The sequence below is a fragment of the Battus philenor genome, unplaced genomic scaffold (genome assembly GCF_028537555.1).
Source record: "Battus philenor isolate CCGP_79_NKW_IND1 unplaced genomic scaffold, ilBatPhil1.0.hap1 SCAF_28, whole genome shotgun sequence".
NCBI classification, from domain to species: Eukaryota; Metazoa; Arthropoda; class Insecta; order Lepidoptera; family Papilionidae; genus Battus; species Battus philenor.
The window spans coordinates 11,429,833-11,450,965 of NW_027181691.1; the positions used below are offsets into that span (position 1 = coordinate 11,429,833).

General features: G+C 35.4%; 1 protein-coding gene across 1 annotated transcript; it reads right to left on the reverse strand.

The window, feature by feature from the left end:
* Positions 1-9,822: 9,822 nt before the first annotated feature.
* Positions 9,823-20,038, reverse strand: LOC137925876 (facilitated trehalose transporter Tret1-like). Its single transcript, XM_068769348.1, has 6 exons — positions 19,825-20,038; positions 18,903-18,976; positions 13,626-13,688; positions 12,836-12,996; positions 12,000-12,175; positions 9,823-11,411 (listed from the first exon to the last, which is right to left on the reverse strand). The coding sequence occupies exons 1-6, from the start codon at positions 20,036-20,038 to the stop codon at positions 10,477-10,479; spliced, it is 1,623 nt and encodes a 540-aa protein (XP_068625449.1). The 3' UTR covers positions 9,823-10,476.
* Between the last annotated feature and the right edge of the window lie 1,095 nt (positions 20,039-21,133).

The following is a 21,133-nucleotide window of genomic DNA, read 5'->3' on the forward strand; positions in this document are numbered from 1 at the left end:
TTTATAGTTATTTGCAATCACTGTTTACAAAGTGATCAAACTGTGAAATAAAACTTCTGGCAATACTAAGTCTGTAGAAACAGATATTAAAAATAATCAATTTTAAACCTCTTATTATTTATATTATCATTACATTACTTATTATTTCTGAAGTCATTTTTTTTTTTCGAATTACGTATACATAAAATTACATTACCAACAAATGAGCTACACATTTACTTATTTTAAACTTCTACACCTCTTTATAATTATTCTGTTTAAACAATATATATATATTAAATATATTAAAATGGGTGTCTATAGGCTTATAAGAAGATAGAGAAAAAGAAGCAAGATAAAATATAAACTATGTACATGTTGCTACAGTTATTAACGCAAAAAGGATGTAGAAGGATTCTCATCACGGGCCTAAACTACACTCGACTGCGGTAGATATTATCTAGTATATAGCTTTTGCTAAGCAGGCAAGTATCTGAATTGTGGTAGCTTGCAGGTTCCTCACCAGAAGGCTACCGACGGTCGCATCTAGCCGTGTGATCACCCATGACTACCTCTCACTCCACATGACGCGGAACCTCCGGCCATACATCAAACCAAGCATATAAACATATCCGGCATCTGGAATTAACCACATAGCCACTATGAATCCGACACCAATGACCAGCATCCGAGGATATTTTTCCCCAATGCCACGCAGTAAGAGTAAGAATAAAAGAAATTGAGAAGTATGAAAGTGAGTGAAGAATAAAGATAAAATTTTGAAAACTGTATTTGTAAACAAAGACCCTGATCCTAACAAATTAGGGGTACGAGAGGCCCCCAATAGCGGGGGCCACAAAAAAAATTACCAGTATCATAATACGCAGTTCTCCACCCGTAGTTCTCTAGTCCAAACCGATCTCAAGTCTCTCCATCATTGAGTAAAGAAACAAATCACCCCGTCCGCTTTTGTTTTTCAATTTCCCGGAGTTTAAGTAATAAAATAAATATAAAAATGTCAAACAATTTGTCCGTCGGACGAGGGAGGAGATAAAAAATGTACCGCTCTCAGAAGTAAAGCGATTTATAACCGAACATAGAGCTAGTTCGATTGTCTCCGAACTTTCCTACTAAATTTATGACCGTGTACGTAATAGGAGTAGCGATTACGGATTATTTGGATCGAATGGCGACCATAAGCAGGTAGAAACGGCACAGGTTGGCCTTCCACTAAGCAGACCAACGACATAGGAAGACCGGTCATCGTGGCGCTTTTTAGGGGAGGCTTTTACCTTAAAGTGGGCGCCTATCGATTGATATAATAATAATGAGTCCCTATAATTGTCCTAGCTCCTTAAAATTCTTTTGTGGGCAACTGTACTATATATAGTTTATTGTTATACATGTAAATTTTTAAAGATGATTAAATTAAAACTATTTAAAAAATATGTCTGTATAAATGATATATAAACTAGGGAATTTCTCTACTACTGTATGGAGTAGTGAGAGGGTGATCACAAAAAACCACCACCAAGTTTATAGTGGACACTTCCCAGAGCTGGGAGTGTTTGGAACCTCGCAGCATACCTTATCCAACCATGTGTCCCGATCAGTGTCTGTACCATTCATTTAAAAACAATTTATATTAAACAAACGACGTATTAGAACGCATAAGTACAGACGTTATAAAAATAGTTGAAACACTAGAATAATTTTTATATAAAAATAATCTCAAAATATTAAGTCTGACGAATTACAGACTGTGAGAAATGTTTCAAGTAACAAAGTAGATAAGTAATATACTGATTAAAGTAATTCATATATATCTATTAGTCATATAATAACATTAAATCACATATAAAATAAACACATAATAAACTTGCAGCGTCAATATACAACAGACATAATAGCAAGAAAGCGTCCGTGTTCCGGAGAGACGCGAGACAAATAGCTGAAGTTGGTCGCGATAGCAGGTTATTTAAGCTCGTCGACTGCTATCGCGCGCTGTCAGACGTCGCCGGAGAACTTTTTCACTTAACTGTACCCGCGTCTGCATTAATTGTCGCAATCGCTCACGTGGTAATGGCGGGTAGTAAAGGCTTTCGACTTTTATGATGTGTGCACACATATATATGATGTTTGTGCAAAAAGTAACTCGAATTAAACGCTTTAAAATGGTGAATGTATAGCTTATTTTATGTCAATTAATGTAAGGTAAATGGTTTCGTAGATAAAAAATTAACGTAATGATAAAATAATAAAAAGGCGTTTTCGAAATTCAAATTAAAACGTATAATATTTACTAGTTTTTACTGTTTGTCTCTGCAGACTGTACTGCCAGAAGTCATTAGCCTATTGCATTCAATACAAAAAAAAATGTTGGCGAGCGTGTGGACTATGAACGGATTAAATTAATTCAATTGATTTGAAAGCATTTTACAAAACCAGATAAGAATAAATTGACGCGTAACAATAGACTGACTGAAACAAATGCACATGTATGACGCCTAGCGACACAAACTGTCAAATATAAAAAGTATTAAAAAAGAACATAAAAATATAAAAAGCAGTCCAGTCAGTCGCTAACATTGTATAATCACTATTTATTGAGTGATAGAGAATAGGAGTAAAAGCTAGGACAAATAAGCTATAAATTCATCAATTGATAGCTTTTATACCTATATTCAATCAACCTATATGCGACAATTATTATTGATTGAGATATAATAACGAGGAAAATCATTAGATTCACGATCGAACTGTAACCGCCCTGAGTACGACTAAGGTTGTGCGGGTAGAGTGGGGAAAGGAGGCAGCTCGTCTCGCGTCCTGAACAATAGCCGCTATGAATAACAGATTCACATTGAAGTACAGGTGAGCACAAAAGTGTTATTTAATATTATTTAATTTATATTTTTACTAATTTATATTTATTACATAATTATGATGTATGCAGTATCGTGATTAATCTTGTTGGTTCTAATTTAAATCAGAGATTCAAAATGGATGATGTAAATAATTACAAAAGGCTACTTCTCGTGTGGTTTTTCTCGGGGTTCTATTCTTGGCCCCTTTTTTGTTTCTACTGTATAATAATTACCGTTTTTTATTAAAAGGTCTGTGTGACATTGCACTTTTATTTGATGATAGCTCACTTATTTTTAAAGTTGATCGTAAGAGAAATAATCGTGATGAAGTAAACTGTGCAGTCTCGTGTCATTAATAGTTTCAAATTAATAATTTAGTCTTAAACGCTGAGAAAACGAAGATGGCTTATTTATTAACAATCAAGTGTTAGCTGACCGACTCAAAGGTTTTCTTGGGCATTACTTTGGATAAGAAGCTTCAGTGGAACCTTCATTACTCAACACTCACAGGTAAATTCAGCTGAGCCATTCTTGCAATAAAAAGGTTAGACAATATATCTCATATCAAAATACCTTATATCAAAAATAGTGACACGATATAAATACAAGAAATAAAAATAAACTCGTAACGCCTAAATTTAATCTTCATAATAAAAATAATGGTACCGAGTGTACTTATATATAAAGTTCCTAAACTTATGTAAATAAATAAATCTTATTACGGCATTAAAGAGTTTTTATTTGATGGAAATATGTGTAACTTGATTTGTTGGCTCATATAATTGGTTGATATTATAATGTAAACATTAAAAATTGTTAAATATCATTAAAAAAAGGAACTGTTGAGTTTTTGACTGGCTCTTTTCAACAGAATGCTAATCTGATACGGTAACTTACTACTTATATTGTTAAAATATCTGAATAAAGATAATTTGAATTTTGAATATTTGCAACGTTCTTCGTAGCGCTACAAACTGTCTGAGTTAATTAACATCTTTTCATTGGCCGCCATCTTGATCAATGTATAAGTGTTGCCATATATTTTTCCGAAATATCCAGAGATGCGTATGTTTTGTATATCTTCATCCATAAAAACTATTTTATTTCAAAATAAAACTTTTAGTTAGACGAATCTCGTTTTTTATTATAGCTGTTCCTTCGATGATAGTATGCTATTTCTGCTTCAGTACCGACTTTAAATGAAAACGAATATCAATTATAATGGTTTTTTAAGATCGTTACGATACCATAGTTTTGATTCCTTTATTTGCCTTTTTAATATATTAATCGAAATAAATAGTAATTAAACATTTTCTTCCAACACTTTTGTACGCAAGTGTACTACGGTCTTATACCAACCGTTCATCCAGCCTCAAAGTGCTTTAGATTGCATTCAGAAACGTCTAAATATATAGGCATTTCTTTTTGTTTTATAATACGCTTTAGTGCGTGGACTATATATCTATGTATATACCGTATTAAATATGTATATACAAATTATATACATCTATAATAAAAAGGTGATTGTTTGTTTGTGCAAAGGCTTTAAAAGTATATAATACATATCATTAAACGGTAAAAGGCTTTAAAATACTTGCATTTTTCCATTTTCTCTGTAGAAGTAGACGCTGTTAACCCTATGGCTATTACAGCTTCACCTGAACTGAGTTCACGAAGTAAATGAATTCGTGAACTTAAATAAAACAATTACTCATATTTCAGATTTTTCTTTATAAAGTGGTCACTCTCAAATGTGTTAAATATTTTTTTTTCAATTTCAGTGCGATAGGTCTGTCACATCTAGCCCTAGAAAATTTGCAAGGATAGATAGTAAACAATAATAAAATTTAATACGTAGTAAAACAAATTTAGAAAACGTTTTTTTATTATTATCATTACGATATGATTTTTTGAAGGTTCTACAATACATTAATTGTAAGCGAATGAGCTATACATTTGCTACTTTATGGCTTTTACACCTGTAACCAATTACCCTGTATCGTATGCAGAGAGAGAATGGTTTAGAGCAGTGATTCCCAAAGTGGTCTATATCGACAACCTGCAAGGGGTCTACGTCAACGAAAAAAAATTTGGGGGTCCATGAAATGAAAATGGGGGTCCACAGACTGGACATCATTAGCCGAAGAGATTTAAGATTAACCCTTACAAACTTGACGCCAAATGTTGATAATTTATTATTAAAGCATCAGGTTCATCCTTCGCACTAAAATATTGACTTATTGCTAATGTTATTCTATTTTTAGTTTATTTTATGTTACGTATATTTTTATTTTGAGTAGTTTTAATTTAAATTCAATTAATAAATGTATAAATTAACATGTGTTTTTACTTTAAGTTTTTAACACTAAACTTTACTACAGTTAGAAATTAACAGGAAATCAATATCAGGTAAGTAAAGGGTCTACCCAACACGGAAAAACATGGCAATGGGGTCTAGACACAAAAAAGTTTGGGGAACTCTGGTCTAGAGGACCACAATGCTTTATTTCTTTCATGCGTCAGGTGGACCTGTCGTCATGGTGATTCTTGGGGGACAAGCGTCTTGGACTGGACGTCAATCGGCATAAGAAAAAGAAGGAAAGCACGTAGCATCGCAAACCTCGTCATAGCCTAACATCAGGCGAGACGTAAGACAATTTCTTCGCCTCAAAATATAAAAAGTAAAAAAAAGTTTACTATAAAAGCCTTCAACTCATGTATTATAAATTGCACAAGCGGACCTCTTATATATAACAAAAAATTGATCGTACCCTAAGACGTGATGATTGGAAGTAAATGAAATGAACTAATCGTGCTGCGCTAACAACTGTCATTTATTGACCTCATAAAAAATATCTGATATATAAAATAGATGCCTAAACCTGATAGCGCAAACTCAACATAAACATTTCGTAATAAAAATAAATTACGTAAAAACACTCTCGCCGTAAAATAAACAGATTTTGGGGCGACGTAAAACAACTTTCTCTTATAGAAAATGAAGCCAACGCTTCGATAGGTTTTATGGCTTCCAATCCTTCGCCGACATTTTTATATTTAACAGAATAAGTCTCGTCGGCTGCCTTCGGAGGCCGCGCCTCGGGAGAGGCCGCAACCTGCTCGCGGCAACGTTCTCTGAGACATTTTCAATTTTCAAACTTAGTTTATAACAATACACGTGTAAAACTCGAACCTATATAAATAATATTTTTTAGTAGAGAACAGGGCCCATTTTGCAGTCTATAATATGACACTGAAAGACTATCAAAAATTTTTTCTACAGTAAAAATAATGGCAAATCCAAATAAGTCACTATACAGGGCGATTATTTAGGTGTAAAGGCTTCAAAGGGTATTTGAATGTATAAGCCATCTGTTTTCAATTAATGTATGGTACATCCTATATAAAAATCAATGGTTTCAGAAATAATGATAAAATAGTAAGAAAAAGTCTTTTCGAAATCCGTGTAAGTAAATATTAAAATCATTTATTATTTACTGTCTGTCCGTGCGCACTTTGTACTGTGGAAAGACATTATCCTATCGATCATTCCAATATAAAAAATAAATCATTTTACAGTGATTACTTTATTCACGGTGATGTACAACAAAAGTAAAACTTTAAAGTTTTTGCTGACAAAGTACGATCGGTTCTCTACTTCCGATTGGGTTCAGTTCCGCAACTTCGGACGCAGGTCTAGGGAGTAGAGTAGAGTATTCTAGATGTTCGTAAGTCGAATTTCGTATCAAAATAAATAAATTTAAAAAACCTTTAAGTTAAACGGTTTTTTGATACCCATATTGTGGTGGTTGTGGAAAAATATATACCTAGTCCGCCATATTGGAACGGCGTCCATCTTGAATTTTAAATTTTGACAAAATCATCGTGTTTTACTAATGTAGCCCTTTCATTTGATACCTATATTGAGGGGGTTAAGGAAAAATATGTAATCCGCCATTTTGTATCGGCAGCCATCTTAGATTTATAATGTTATTGATTTTATTATATTGTATTGTCATCTAAATTAAATGTGTGTACCAAATTTCGGATCAATCTGACAACGGGAAGGTGCTTAAATTTCAATTTCTAATTTTGACCCAAATAAACAAATTCCGTACGGGTCGAACTAAATAAAACCGTTTAATAAATAGTATAATAGATGTATCAATATATGGCTTTTATTTCTGATTTTTAATTCTTAACTGTCATTATTTTAATTAGATATTTATTACAGTTTAGTTATAAATAAGTAACATAAAAGTATTATTATGTCTTATAGTCGATTACTATCAGAGTTACTGATGTTTGTACCTGTCTTTTGAGATTTATCAATGAGTTTAATAGTAGTTTTTTCTCCTTTCCAATTTTATTTGGACAGTTTGTATTTTTTTCATTTCCTTATAGCAGGCAAATGCATGGTGAACATTACATTGTACATTCGAAAATCTTTATCTGAGTCCATACTTTCATGTTTTTGGGTAGCCATTGGAGTCGAAAAGTTCTCAAGTAGGCTACACACTAAGTGGAACAACGACATAATTAAGGTCCAGAGAAGTTAGTAAAGGCGGGCGGGGCAGGGCCGGTCATCGCAGCGATCTTTGAGGGAGTCCTGTACCTTGTAATGGGCATCTATGGGCTGAAAAGAAGAAGCCATTACAATGAAGATATAACCATATCTAATATATAAAATTCTCGTGTCACGGTGTTCGAACTTGAACTCCTCCAAAACAGCTTGACCGATTTTTACCAAATTTTACATGCGTATTCAGTATGTCTGAGAATCGGCTACTATCTATTTTCCATACCTCTAAGTGATAAGGGTGGTCCACCCCTAAATTTTATTTTTAATTTTTTAGACAATTTTTTTGGTTTTTATTTTATTATGATACAACATACAAAAATACATACAAACCTAAATTTTCACCCCTCTACGATCAACCCTTATCTAACATTTGTTAATTAAAAACTTTATATTTTTTTTTGCAAAACAACGTTTGCGGGATCAGCTAGTTATACTATAAAGTTTTATTGTGAATGAAAATATAAAACCTAATAAATTAAGTGTCTGAATAACTTTTTTCTTCTATTGAACTGCGTTAGACCAATAACTTGTGACATGAAGTCGACAGATATTTAGTTAATATTTTTGGGTCCGGCATTGAGCGAGCAACTCGGCTCCCCGGGGCCATAAACCGGTTCTCCCCGGAATGGAGTCTCGTAAAGGTTTTATCTATATCGCTCCGTCTACAGCCTTCATCCGACCTCGTAAAACTATCCCGAACGTATATAGTCTTACTTCGACACTCCGTTCTATTATTTTTACTGATTCGGAAACGTCTGGCAGGGGTCCGTGTGGTAAATTGTTTTCATGAAGATATAAAAGACGACACCCTGTACATGTAGACTTTGTAAATATATTCCGATTTTGTCTTACGATACATGACAATTATTACTCCCACTGTTCAATAAACAAGCTTCTATGTGAATTGTCTATATATCTTATCACCTGAAGTCACTATTAAATAATTGTCTTAGCAAACTCGTCACGTAAACATATTTTTTTTCATCTTTTTTTTCTGGTTCAGTGTTTTTAATGAGAAAATAATGAAATCGAATGTTGTAGCTCCTTGTGCTTTATACTTATATTATTTGAAGGTGTCTTAAGTGTTATAATCTAGAAGAAAATTATTTTAAAAATAAGACACATCTGCCAGCTATATTTTTAGCAGGGCCCAGTTTTGTGGATTTAAATAAATAAAAAAGTCAATACACATAGATTTAAATATAATAAGTAAGAAAAGTACCAATATTTAGCCACTTCCGCACATGCAGTGGTAGTCGTGCAATGAAATGCACCGCCCGCCAGCCCGCTGATGAATGCGCATGCGGCAAACAATGCGAATCACACAACCGCCACCGCCAAATTACTCAACACGTGTTCCATCCTTCCACAGGGCATCTTCAGGAGTTATGTTACACCGATTAGTGTCAAACACAGGTTGGTCCTTTTCTTACTTAGGATGGACTTCCGCGAGGTAACGCCTGATTCCATTTAATAGTAAATAGAATATTAATAACTCTCCATCGACTGCTAGAGTTTACGTTATCGCGACCTTTTCTTTTTACGAAAAATGTTAAAGAATATCTAGCAAAGCTTTTAATTTAAATAAATTTTAATGAATACATCAAACTGGCTAACAATTGATTGTCTGAAGTAGCAGTAAGCGGGATATTGTGCAGCCGATGGATGTTGGGTCCGAAAGATCTTCCTTCCGAAAGTTCCAGATCTTGTGTAGGCGACCACATGCCGGTAGACGCGGCGTGGATAGGCCTGCCAGCAAGTGGACAGACGATATAGTTAAGGTGCAGCGCAGAGGCAGCCATCTTGGCGATTTTTGTTTCTATAATAAAATTATTTAATCAATTTCAGATCTGCCACTAGAGAGGTTTAAAACCAGTGTTAAAAAAATATTATTGAAAAAAGTGTATTATTCAATCCAATAATACTATACTAATATTAATGCGTGGAATTAAATGCTGTTTATACTCACACAGGAAGCTAATTATTGCCGCGTATTCTTTATAAAACTATATTTGTAAAGAGCAACTGTCGAATTTTTCGCCGACTCACATAACTTGCCTTCCGAACCGGTGGAAGCTTCCTGTATAGACAACAATGCCGACATATTACGCTGATTGACGATTCGGAAGTGCGTATAACAGCCTATTCAAATCAAAAATGTTATATTTTGACCTTATAAGAGCAGCTGGATGACGCTTTATATAGGCCTCCAATCGGTCCTGTTGTATATCAATGGGAGAGGTATGTCCAGCTGTGGGCAATGATGATAAAACACACTCAAGTGATATCTATAAACTATTTAAATTGATGAGCGACACGAATAAATTATAACACTAAAAACAAGCTTTAAGGTTAAGCAGCTGAAATAAGAACAAAGGTAAATAAAAACAAATATAAAAATCACTAATTTTATTTAACTTAAATAAATAACTAAAATTATTTAATATACCAAAACTAAAAATATAATTATTATAAATGAGCTTCCAGACGTTAACATCGTCGAGTTTAGAGCCTACTAAGTATCAAGAACCTCTAGTCATATCGGGCATTAGTCCACGCAGCACCAGTGCAGCTGTCATTTTTGATTGTATAATATTCCGATAACTTCAAAATGTTTCGCTTCACCTTTTATGTATTCCGTCAATATTATATATCTACATAAATATTACGTAAAGTTTTACTAAATTAAAAACCAAGCTCATGTTCTACGATTGCTAGAATTTGGACGCTATCATGCAAACAAGATGAAAGAAACCCACACTGATAAAGATTCAATCTTGCACCTACGAATAAACTTTTTTTTAACAACTGAGCTCTTTTTTAAAATTTATAACAAATTCTCGCTTTTTCTCGTGACCTAAACAAATGATCACTGGGAATGATGCTAAATGATTAATGAACAATCAATGCTAAAAAAATTTTGCTTTCTATATTATTTGATTAACTACGCCCGATGAGATCCAAATTTAATTTTGGACAAATCAATTGAAAAATACTGATTCTCTGCCTACCCTATTACAGTATTTAGATTAATATTCTATATTTGATTCAAGCCTCAGATATGCTCTCCAGTTCAATGACATGTCGATGCTTTTTACCCTTGTGGATTCCCTCGAACTCGTTCTGTATGTCTAGCAAGGTCTTGTCTTTCGTCTCCGGCACGAAGAAGTAGACGAAAATGGCTCCTATTATGCAGCTAATTGCGAAGTACCAAAAAGTCCAACCTGGATGTACTACGTACACCATGTTCTGGAAGAGTTTGGTTACTCCGAAGGCTAAGAACCAGTGGAAGCCGGCGGTGATGGCTGTTGCTCGACGTGTCACATGCGGTGGAAAGATCTCACGCAACATCAGCCAGGGTATGGGCCCGGCACCAGCTGCATAAACACTAACGAACGAACACAATGTTAGGAGAGGAACCCAGGTGTTATCTGCTGACACGTTTGACGCTTTCAGATGATAGAAGATACCCGAGCAGCCCAAACTCAAAGCCATTAACGTGAACGACACTAGAAGTAGAACACGTCTTCTGACATTCTTCAGTAGAGTCGTGGAGAAGTAAGTAGAAGACACAAAGCAGAAGCCGAGGATTATTGAAGCTCCAGGCGGAGTGAGTGAGATGGAAAACATCTTGAATATCCTCTCGGCATAGAACAGTATGGCATATATTCCGGACATTTGCTGGAATATCATGAGACCGAAAGAGACAATCAGAGCCTTGAACGTGGTCCTCTCGCAGAACAACTCTTTGAAAGTGACTCTATTTTTCCCGCTATTCAGGATGTGTTCCTTCAAAGACTGTATTTCAGATTTGATGTCGTTGTCGATGCCGCGGAAGTATCGTAAGGCGTTCTTGGCCTCGCTGTATTTGCCCTGAGACAGTAGATAGGCGGGCGACTCCGGGAGGAAGATGAAGGCGCCGAAGAAAATCACGGGAACACCAGCGCACAGCACGCAGAGCCATGATGTACTGCTAACCAAACCTGTGACACACAAAACAACCAACTGATTTAAAAACAATATTATGCCGTATCCATATAATTTAAGTTGTATTTTTACTCTGTCGAAGCTTCAAGAAATCGCCGTGGGCGATATACCTTACATCTGCATTGTCAGTATTCATCTAGCACCAAACTATTTATTTATTTTACTTTTAATCGACAAATATTGAATTTTGAAATGTGGTACAATCATTCATCTTTTCTATTGCAATGTGGCAGGCCAATAACTTATAGAAATACAGTCTAACGAGACACCTAGAATATTACAAGTCGTAATAAGTGACGTCACAAAATAATTTATTAATATTACTTAGTTGTATAAAAGCTGGCAAGTTGAGCAAGCCTTACAATGGCAGGTTATATGGCGTGCAGAACACATGACAGTTGGGTCCTTAAAGTTATGGAGTGGAATCTGCAGACCAGCAAGCGCAGCACAGGAGGTCCGCATACAAAGTGGACATACGACCTTTTTAAGGTCGATCAAAGAAAATGGAATCTAAACCGCTTTCAACTGGTTCTATTTATAATATGTCATAAGTACTAAAATTATGATGTATTAAATATATTCACCACTGATATAGCCGAAAAGGACGCCGCAGGATAATTGAACATGGTAGAAGTTGGCCAGAGTTGGCAGTAGATGTTTCTCGGCGATGTCTTCAATGTACGGGGGGATACCCACGCTGAATGCGCCCACGGCCACGCCGCCCACGAATCGCCCAACATAGAGACCATACACGTTCGGGCTTAAAAAAAAACAATTTAGAAAATAATTTTAATTTCAATTTTCCTTCATAGTATAACAATTGGATGTGGTTATACAGATTAAGCAGCGGTAGCTCAGCGCTAAAGAACTCAGACTTGCGATCGCAGGACGAGGGTTCGATTCTGGGAATACGATCCTATATAATTCACAATTGGTGCATTAATTATATAGAATTTCCAAAGCTCACAAAAGCTTCCAGAGGAACAACAGCTGCGCCCTCTGCGTACCATAATACCACACTGTAATGTCCAACCCACCTGTCAAGCATGACGATTATGGTATATCACCCCATATATCTTTGGGGAAGGCCTATTCCTTGTATAAAAGCTTTAAAAGCGTGAAGCATTTGCTGTATATGTAACTGTACTGTGTATATTAGCTGATAGATGTCCACTGCAAGATATGGGTCTTGATCGATGCGAAGACTAGTCTTGCACTGTATCGAGAGATTTTCCGAGATCTTAACTATTTCAGCGGTCAATCAAATAACAACCCACCCACGTCGCGTCTCTCAGCACGTGATCACCAATTTCACCACATTAATAGTGATGAAACACATTATCGAGATAAAACTGGACACTAGTTATGTATTCGTACCTAACTATGTGATAGGATCGGATGTCAATGTTAAAATAAATACCTCGAGGCGACCAGGATCCACGAGACAACGAGTGGCAGTGCAAGGTAGAGTAAGGTCTTCTTTCTGCCAAAGTTCTCGGATATCAAGCCGGCGGGCACAGCGCCCCACAGCGCACCCAGGCAGAGTAGAGATGCTACCCATGACGCGTTTATGGGGTTGAGCTGGAACGGATTTAATGGAATCAGGCGTTACCTGACCCTACCTGACTCTGTGTTTGGCACTAATCGGTGTAACATAACTCTTGAAGATACCCCGTGGAGGGATGAAACACGTGTTGAGTAATTTGGTGGTGGCGGTTATGTGATTCGCATTATTTGCCGCATACGCATTTATCAGCGGGCTGGCGGGCGGTGCATTTCATTGCACGACTACCACTGCATGTGCGGAAGTGGCTAAATATTGGTCCTTTTCTTACTTGGAACGGATTTAATTTTTGATTTCTCGTATTCGTAATCTATAGCGCATGCTATATTATAAGCAGTAGAAGATTATAAGAAGCAGAATTGAATAGTACACTCAACCACCAATTTTTGTACTTTTTCGTGCGATATGAAAACAGAATCAGAACTTTTTCTGTGACAGCCCCCTCTAGAGCCGACTATTGTCAAAATATATGATAAGATGACGCTATTAACTTCATTTACATTTACCTTTATTAGCTAACGAGTGAAACTTTTCGCATTCAACAATTTAACAAATATTATATCTATTCTTTGTGACTCTTAGATGACTTGATATTTCTCTTCCGCTGGCAACTATGATTAAGGCTCAACATCTATTGGTCACTCACCATGAGTTTCGGATGAATGTCACTTTGATTTCTCCCTATTTCTATTTCTCTTTCTGTATGCATCTGAAACAATTAATATTTCTTTATTTCAACCTCTTTCGTCTCCTTCTTTTCAGGCATGGACATTCACGGAAAAACATAGGCCTAACTCTATGATCTCAACGACTGGCCTTGCGTGACCCCCATCCAACGACTTCCAGCGAACTTTCACTATGTCGTCGATCTACCCGAGTATAATTAATATTTAGCCATCGTGCAAGGTGCAAGCACCCTCAAAAGTAATTCCAGGGGCTATATACCATAATCGGGCTTATCAGGCTGGTTGGTGATCGCAGCATATAGAGCAGTAGTGTCTATGTACCATGACATAGACACTACTGCTCATCGAATCCGCAACCTATTATCGCAGATTTCAGTTGTTACCGCTGAGGTACCACTGCTTTTATGTTATATATTTATTACTATTTCGAACTATTAAGTATAAAAATAAAGACATGCCTGCATGTATCTGTGACATGCAGATAAATCAACGAGTGATCCACATTATAACTGAGTGTCCTTTGTACAATTGTGTAAGAAATGTTTTATAAATTGTATTAAATATTCAGGTAAATAAGACAAATATATACAAAAAAGTTATTAATAGAGTTAAGTTAGATATACAAGATACTGTATGTAACAAAGTAGGTATAATAAACCAATATGTTATAAAAATAATGTAAGTTGTTACATTTATACATGCTATATATATATATATATATATATATATATATATATATATATATATATAGGATGATCAAGAAAGCCTTAGATGTTATAAAAGAATTGGGTTCTGTACGATAGATCTACAACTAAATACAGTTCAAAGTTTTATATGTAGCAATGCTTCAGAAGACTCAACAGATGAACGAATAAAAGGTTCTGTTTCGGACATGTTTCTTTCTATTTTTTTATTGATTCATACTAGCCGATAGACGCCCACTGCAAGGCATAAGCCACTCCCAAAGATCACCAAAATGGCTGATCATCACATCATCGAGCGACTTCTCGTGACCTAGATCCGTCTACCGGTGATCGTGGTCATCTCACGACAACTTTTCGGTCCCAACGGCCATCAGCTAAACGAGCGATGTCTTCCTTTATCCTTTATCTATCGAGCTACTTTCTATTGTAAATACATCAATGATAACAATATAAAAATCAAGTGACCAACTCGTATGTTTATTACAGATTTATAATAAAGCTGGATTTACGATGGAACTTGTGTATGAAAACAATTCAAAAGGCAATGCGAATGCATTGAAAGGCCGCTCGGTCGCACAATGAGTTCATACACAAAGCCTCTAGCCTCGGCTGTGGAATAATAGAATGCTAACAACTATTTACTGCTAATGGAATAAGAGAACAGAAAGCAGTCGTACTGGAGTAAGTTACACAAGATGAGTAGTGTAAAAGCCAAGTAGTAAATCTACAACTCAATTTCTGGTAAACGTATGGTACACTTTATTCGAAAATTATTACAGAAATAATATATAACGTAATGATATTATAAAAATCGGTAAAAAAACTTTTAAGTTAAACGGTTTTTTTAAACGATTTTATTTGATACCCATATTGTGGTGGTTGTGGAAAAATATACCTAGTCCGCCATATTGGAACGGCGTCCATCTTGAATTTTAAATTTTGACATAATCATCGTGTTTTACTAGTGTAGCCCTTTCATTTGATACCCATATTGAGAGAGTAAAGAAAAAATATGTAATCCGCCATTTTGTATCGTGTAATGTTATTGATTTTATTATTAGTATTGTCATCTAAATTAAATGTTTGTACCAAAATTACAGATCAATCTGGCAACTGTAAGGTGCTTAAATTTCAATTTCTAATTTTGACCCGGGTCGAACTAAATAACACCGTTAATAATACAAGACGAAATACGAATTTCGAATTCATTATCATCCAGTCAACTAATAGCCAAAGCAAGACATGGGTCTTCCCTGTAGATCGATACAGCGACTGGTCATGCGTTGCCGGCACCAAACGACTTCCCACAGTCTTGACTAAGTCATAGGTTCCCCTAGTAGGATTACCACTCACGGTGCGTCTTTCTATACTACAGCGTGGTGACTTATACAACTTTTCAGCCCTAATTACCATTAGTTGTACAAACGATGTGCCCAGTGGGTTAATCACTTCAGAAGAATTTTTAAAGCTAAGAAGGTTTCTTCAGTTTCGATTATTCTAAATTCAAATTACTAGAATTTATTATTTATTATCTATCCCTGCAAAACGTACGACCAAAAGATATTGGCCAGTCCATGCAATAAAAAATTAACTTACCTTATTTCAGTGTGATCTCTTTACACGGAGCAATTGTAAATAGGTTTAAGAACTTTAAGGATCTTTGATGAATAAGCTTTCACCATTTAAAGCATACAATTTTGTCTAAAAACATATACAGAATATCGCTGATAAAAAAGGTGTGTTGTATATGTACTAGATATGGAAATTTTCTTCCAAGGGGTCTCTGTCGGTACAACCAGTGCACGAAGTATTTATGAACCAATGAAGGTCACTAATTAATGTGCGCAGACGACACCCATTGTCGAGGGCTTAATTCAATTCAATGAACTTTCCGACCCTAAACAACGCGGGGCTAGTTAAGATTCACCAACTTGCTAAGCAATCTACGTCTTGGGAATACGTGGAGATAGTTACATCGGCTTCATTAACGAGCGACCCGGGTTGCTGACGAAATATCGAGGATTTCTGGCATTTATTTTCGTATTATGAGTTTTTAAAACAGTTAAAGAATTAATTATAAATATACATTGTACATGGTATCCTTTATTAGAACTTTTACCTTTTCCATACTATGATTGCCTGTAAGAGATTGCCTTGTGTGATAAGACCGCCCATTGTACTTTTTTGTATATAATAGTAAAACTTATTAAATGTATCTTAACGTGGACAATAAAGAATATTAAATAAAAACAAATAAATGGTTTCTAAAAACCAATTCTTATTGTCACAAAGGAAACGTCAATATAACTGTCACACACAAAATGTTTACAAAAGTTTCAAGAAGTGTGTATGACTAAAATCCATTAGAACGAGTATCCAAATTGCAGTTTCGTAACGACTGCAGGTTTTACACTGCAGCTGGATTGCAGGACAATTGACAATATTGTTAGTTTCATACTTTCAAATATCAAAATTATTACATACTAGAATGTACGATTCAATATTGTTGACGACTATAAAAGCCGATACTGGGGGCATTCTAGGTCAGTTTACATCCTGAAGAACAAGAAGAGAAAACGGTAGAGAAAGAGCTGCTGTGCGCAGAACCGGCAGAAACAGGCAGTGTTTCTTTGCCCGAACTCTAGAACATTAAACGACGTATTTTTTTTTTGAGTCTGCGTTTGCCTATCCCCAATCTACAGTCGTGATAGTATTTATAGTATGATGTATATCCGTATTTAATACACCACTATATTCACTTCATTTCTCCTCAAGTATTGTCATAGACGTGGCATCCCTTATGTGTATTTCATCGATACTTGTCACAAAAACTTTTTATGCCTAAGTTACATAAGATGTACCGCTGGTTAGCTTATATTTTAGCTGTATCCATAGATTACAACTTTCGTTCTTATATCTCAGATCGAATAGACTGCAAACACAGAAAAAACACTGGATTTAAACTCGTCTTCAAATTAGCAAATTACATCAGTCCAGAAATCACAGAGTATGATATCATGTTTAGGTATATTAAGAATTGTGATGAAACTGAGATAGCGCAATTGACAAGACGCACACGAGAAACTTCAGAACAGACGGCGTGACGTCTGTCTACCTCCCACGGCCTTCAACCCACATCACTTTTAGAGAGAATTATCTAAATTTCTTCAGATCAAGGAGCTGGAGTAAAGAAATTGTCTATGGTTCTAAGAGTAATTAATAAGCCAAGGCATACCTTGCCTGTCTTGAAAACTCTTTTGGTTCGTGAGCCTTAAGATTTTTTTTATTAATTCTAATTTGTTTCGCTAAGTGGTTTTGTATACGTTTTTTTTTTTGCATTTACAGAGCGACAGACAGTTGGGAGAGGGTTGCCGCTATTTGCTACGGATCTTTCTTCTCCCTGTAGCAAGTCACAACACCTTTTATCATTATTTACAATTTTTCTTATGGATAAATACTGATAAAATTTATACATATATAAACAATATTATTTGGAAGTTTTACTCAATAATACATTAGTTGGTACATTATTTTAGTTCAAGTTGCTACCCAAACGCTACAGGCCGTTAAATGTGTTGAGGTTTAGGACAATGTGCCGGGCCAACTCATCAAAATATTCTCAACCTCTTTACGATTTTCCACCAAAAGGTGCCCGAGAAAATTTTTAAACTGAATTATCTTAATGACCCAATCTGTACGCTGTATAAAAATCTCAAAATCACTATAAAATACTAAAAAAAAAAAACTATATACAGTCTCAAGATATCCGGCAGTCTAAATAAACGCTCGTTTGTGACGCCCGTTCGCTTAAGGCCCGTCTTAAGACTAGTGTATTTATCGAGGCTGCTATGAAAACATTATCCGCTAGGCTTACAACGCTTCGTTACTTTGATGAAAAATAGCTTTCGGAACTTATTATAATATATGCAGAGTAATGTACAGCGTGATACAAAATTAATCTTAGTCATATGACAGAACATTGGTGCACAAGGATACGTTGACCAAAAAGTTCTGGCACATTCTCCAAATATTATCTAGGTATAGCTTGAATTAATTTAAAATATAGTTTACTTTAATCAGTATTTTGTTTTGATGGTCTCTAATAAATAAATTTTATTTATCCGTATCCCTACATTTTTGTATAAATACATTTCAATATTATTTTCAATTTATATAATACACAGTAATATACATTTAGAATTAAGAAGCTCGTTTTTGGTAAGAGTCGCCAAGATTTGGAACGACCTGCCTGGGTCTACTTTTTCTGATGAGTTGAACTCTGGGGCATTTAAGAGTCGAACAGAGAGAGTCGAAGAGAGAGAGAGATGAACAGGTTTGTTTTGGATGAGCGTGTACCACCTTCGTCTTCATGTACACTTTCCATCAGGTGAGAGGGAAGACAAACGCCTATTCCATTACAACTATATAAAAAAACTCTCTTACTCACACACACGCGTGTACGTGTTTCTCTATCTCCATCAAAGAGTATTTTTCCCTGACTAAGAAAGTAAATATAAGGTTGTATGGTTTTACCTCCACGGTAGCAGACATCAAAGCTGACGATGACCACGCCATGCAAGCCCCCGCTGCCAGCGCGCCCAGGTTCACTGCAAAGAGATTATATTGTTAATGACGAATTTAGTTGCCCTAAATATTTTACTTAATTTTATTCGCCATTAGATTTGGAATTTACTTTTGTACATATTAATTCGTATTTTCTTTGGTGACGTCATAAATTGAGAGCGACTTCTTTTGAATTTGAAGGAAAATACAGCAATTATATTGGCTGTTAAAATTTTGTGTTTGACAGTTCGTTATGAACTTCGCGCGTTTGAAAATTCAAGCGCTTTTAATTTATGTTTTCGTTAAAGGGCTGCATCGGCCAGTATCTATAGTTCTTGAAATATATTAATTAATTTCACATTTAGTCAATAAATAATGTTATCACTTTGAAATATGTTATATTAATTCACTTTTTTCTATGAAAATGCTACAGACCAATGTCTTCTGGCAATACAAACTCTAGTGGGACAGATAATAAACAATAATTAAATTTTATATATATTAATAAGAATTTAAAAACGCTTGTTATAACATAATTATAATTATATCATTTATTATTTCTGAAACCATACATTTTTGGATGGGATACAACACGCATTAAAAAACAACAGATGCTCTTACCTGTATATCCGAAATTATGTATAAGAAATTAGAGAATGAGACAGTATTATTTGTACTTTTATTTGCGAGATAACAAAAAACATAACACTTATAAATAAACTAGTAACAAGTCTACTACTGGACAAAGGCATCAACTATAGATTCCTAATGGAATCAGTTGCGGCCTGGATCCAGGGTTTCTCGATCTTAATGAGTGGACTTCCTGCGCCTCCAGCGGCAATATAACGTGTATGTAATATTTTAATTAATTTTAAATGGTGTAGAATATCACCTATGCCGGTTGCAATGTACTGCGTGGTCACTCCTGACGTGTCTCGCTTGATGTCTGGCACAGTTTCGAGCCTCTTCAGCTGCTTTATGTTCCCGTTCCTGGTCTCCAACTCCTCGGGGCGCGTGTTGTTGTTATTGTAAGTACCGTTGCCGTTCCCCGCCAGGGTCGTGGAAGCGCAAGCCTGCTGGTCCGTGCATGGAGCAGAACCTTCCATTTCTGTAAATATTTATACATATCTTTACCAATTTTTGATATGATATCACAGTTTATAACCTATGGCATTCCGTGAACAGATGCTGCTGAAATAAATATGACTTTTTCTACTGTAGAAAAGAATTATTCGTGCTATATACAATTTGCGTAATAAAAATTGTTTAAAAGAAAATAAAAAAGTTATTTCATTGACTATTGATTCTTAACACGTGCTAAAATATATCATATGTAAAATTACTCATTACTCCAGGATATGTAACATAGACAATGTAAATACCAAAAGCATTTGCTTACGTCTGTATATAGGCAAAGGCGGTTTTTTTTATTATTTCTCTTTTTTTACGGCCCCCGGTATTACGGACTTCTCCTACAATTCCTGTCTTAAGTTCATAGGGACAATTTCTTACTAAATGATTTAGTCACTTTGTTTTCTTTTTATTTCCTTACTCCTCTGATTCATTTTTGTTACAATTTTCGAAAGATACCACTAATGGGTGGCTTCTTTCATAGTTAAAAACAGCTAGTCGCATGTCAAACAAGCTAGTTTCTTAATGGAGTCGACTTCACTCAATTCGCGCTGTCGCTCGGAGCTAAAGTTAACAGTTTAACACGTTCACTGCGGCTTGAGGCCGATTCAGCCTCATGGTAAACTTTGCACTGGTGCGGCGCGTAAAACTCGTGTTTTCTCTCTAGTGCGGCGGCTGTTTACACTCAACCGTATGAGGTATGACAAAGACAAATATAGCTTTCTTTATGTCTGCGAAGCATTGACTCAATATTGTAAAAAAATATTGATGAACATGAGGCAGAAAAGGCCTCAACCGCACTACTAGGAAGTTCAGCTTGAGGCTGATTCGATCTCAATCGCACCAGCTGAAAGTTCTTCAAAATTGGGCCCGCAGTGAACGTGTAAACAATAGTTGTTACTTTTGTAATGTAACTACAATATTATTCACTTAGAAACCTTTATATAACTTCATTTACCACATTTATATCTCTTGCCAATAAACCTGTGCTCTACCGATTATGCTGTTCTTTCAGCTTACAGACGCTGATACAGTCAGACGTGTTTACTTTGGTTATTTTCGTAGAGTAT

Bases quoted from the DNA above. Each gene is read 5' to 3' on its own strand.
- LOC137925876 (XM_068769348.1), bottom strand. From the start codon at position 20,038: ATGGAAGGTTCTGCTCCATGCACGGACCAGCAGGCTTGCGCTTCCACG. The intron at 18,977-19,824 runs GTGATATTCTAC...ATCTCTTTGCAG, and splicing joins GTACATTGCAACCGGCATAG to TGAACCTGGGCGCGCTGGCA. The intron at 11,412-11,999 runs GTGAATATATTT...TGTGTGTCACAG, and splicing joins CCTTTTCGGCTATATCAGTG to GTTTGGTTAGCAGTACATCA.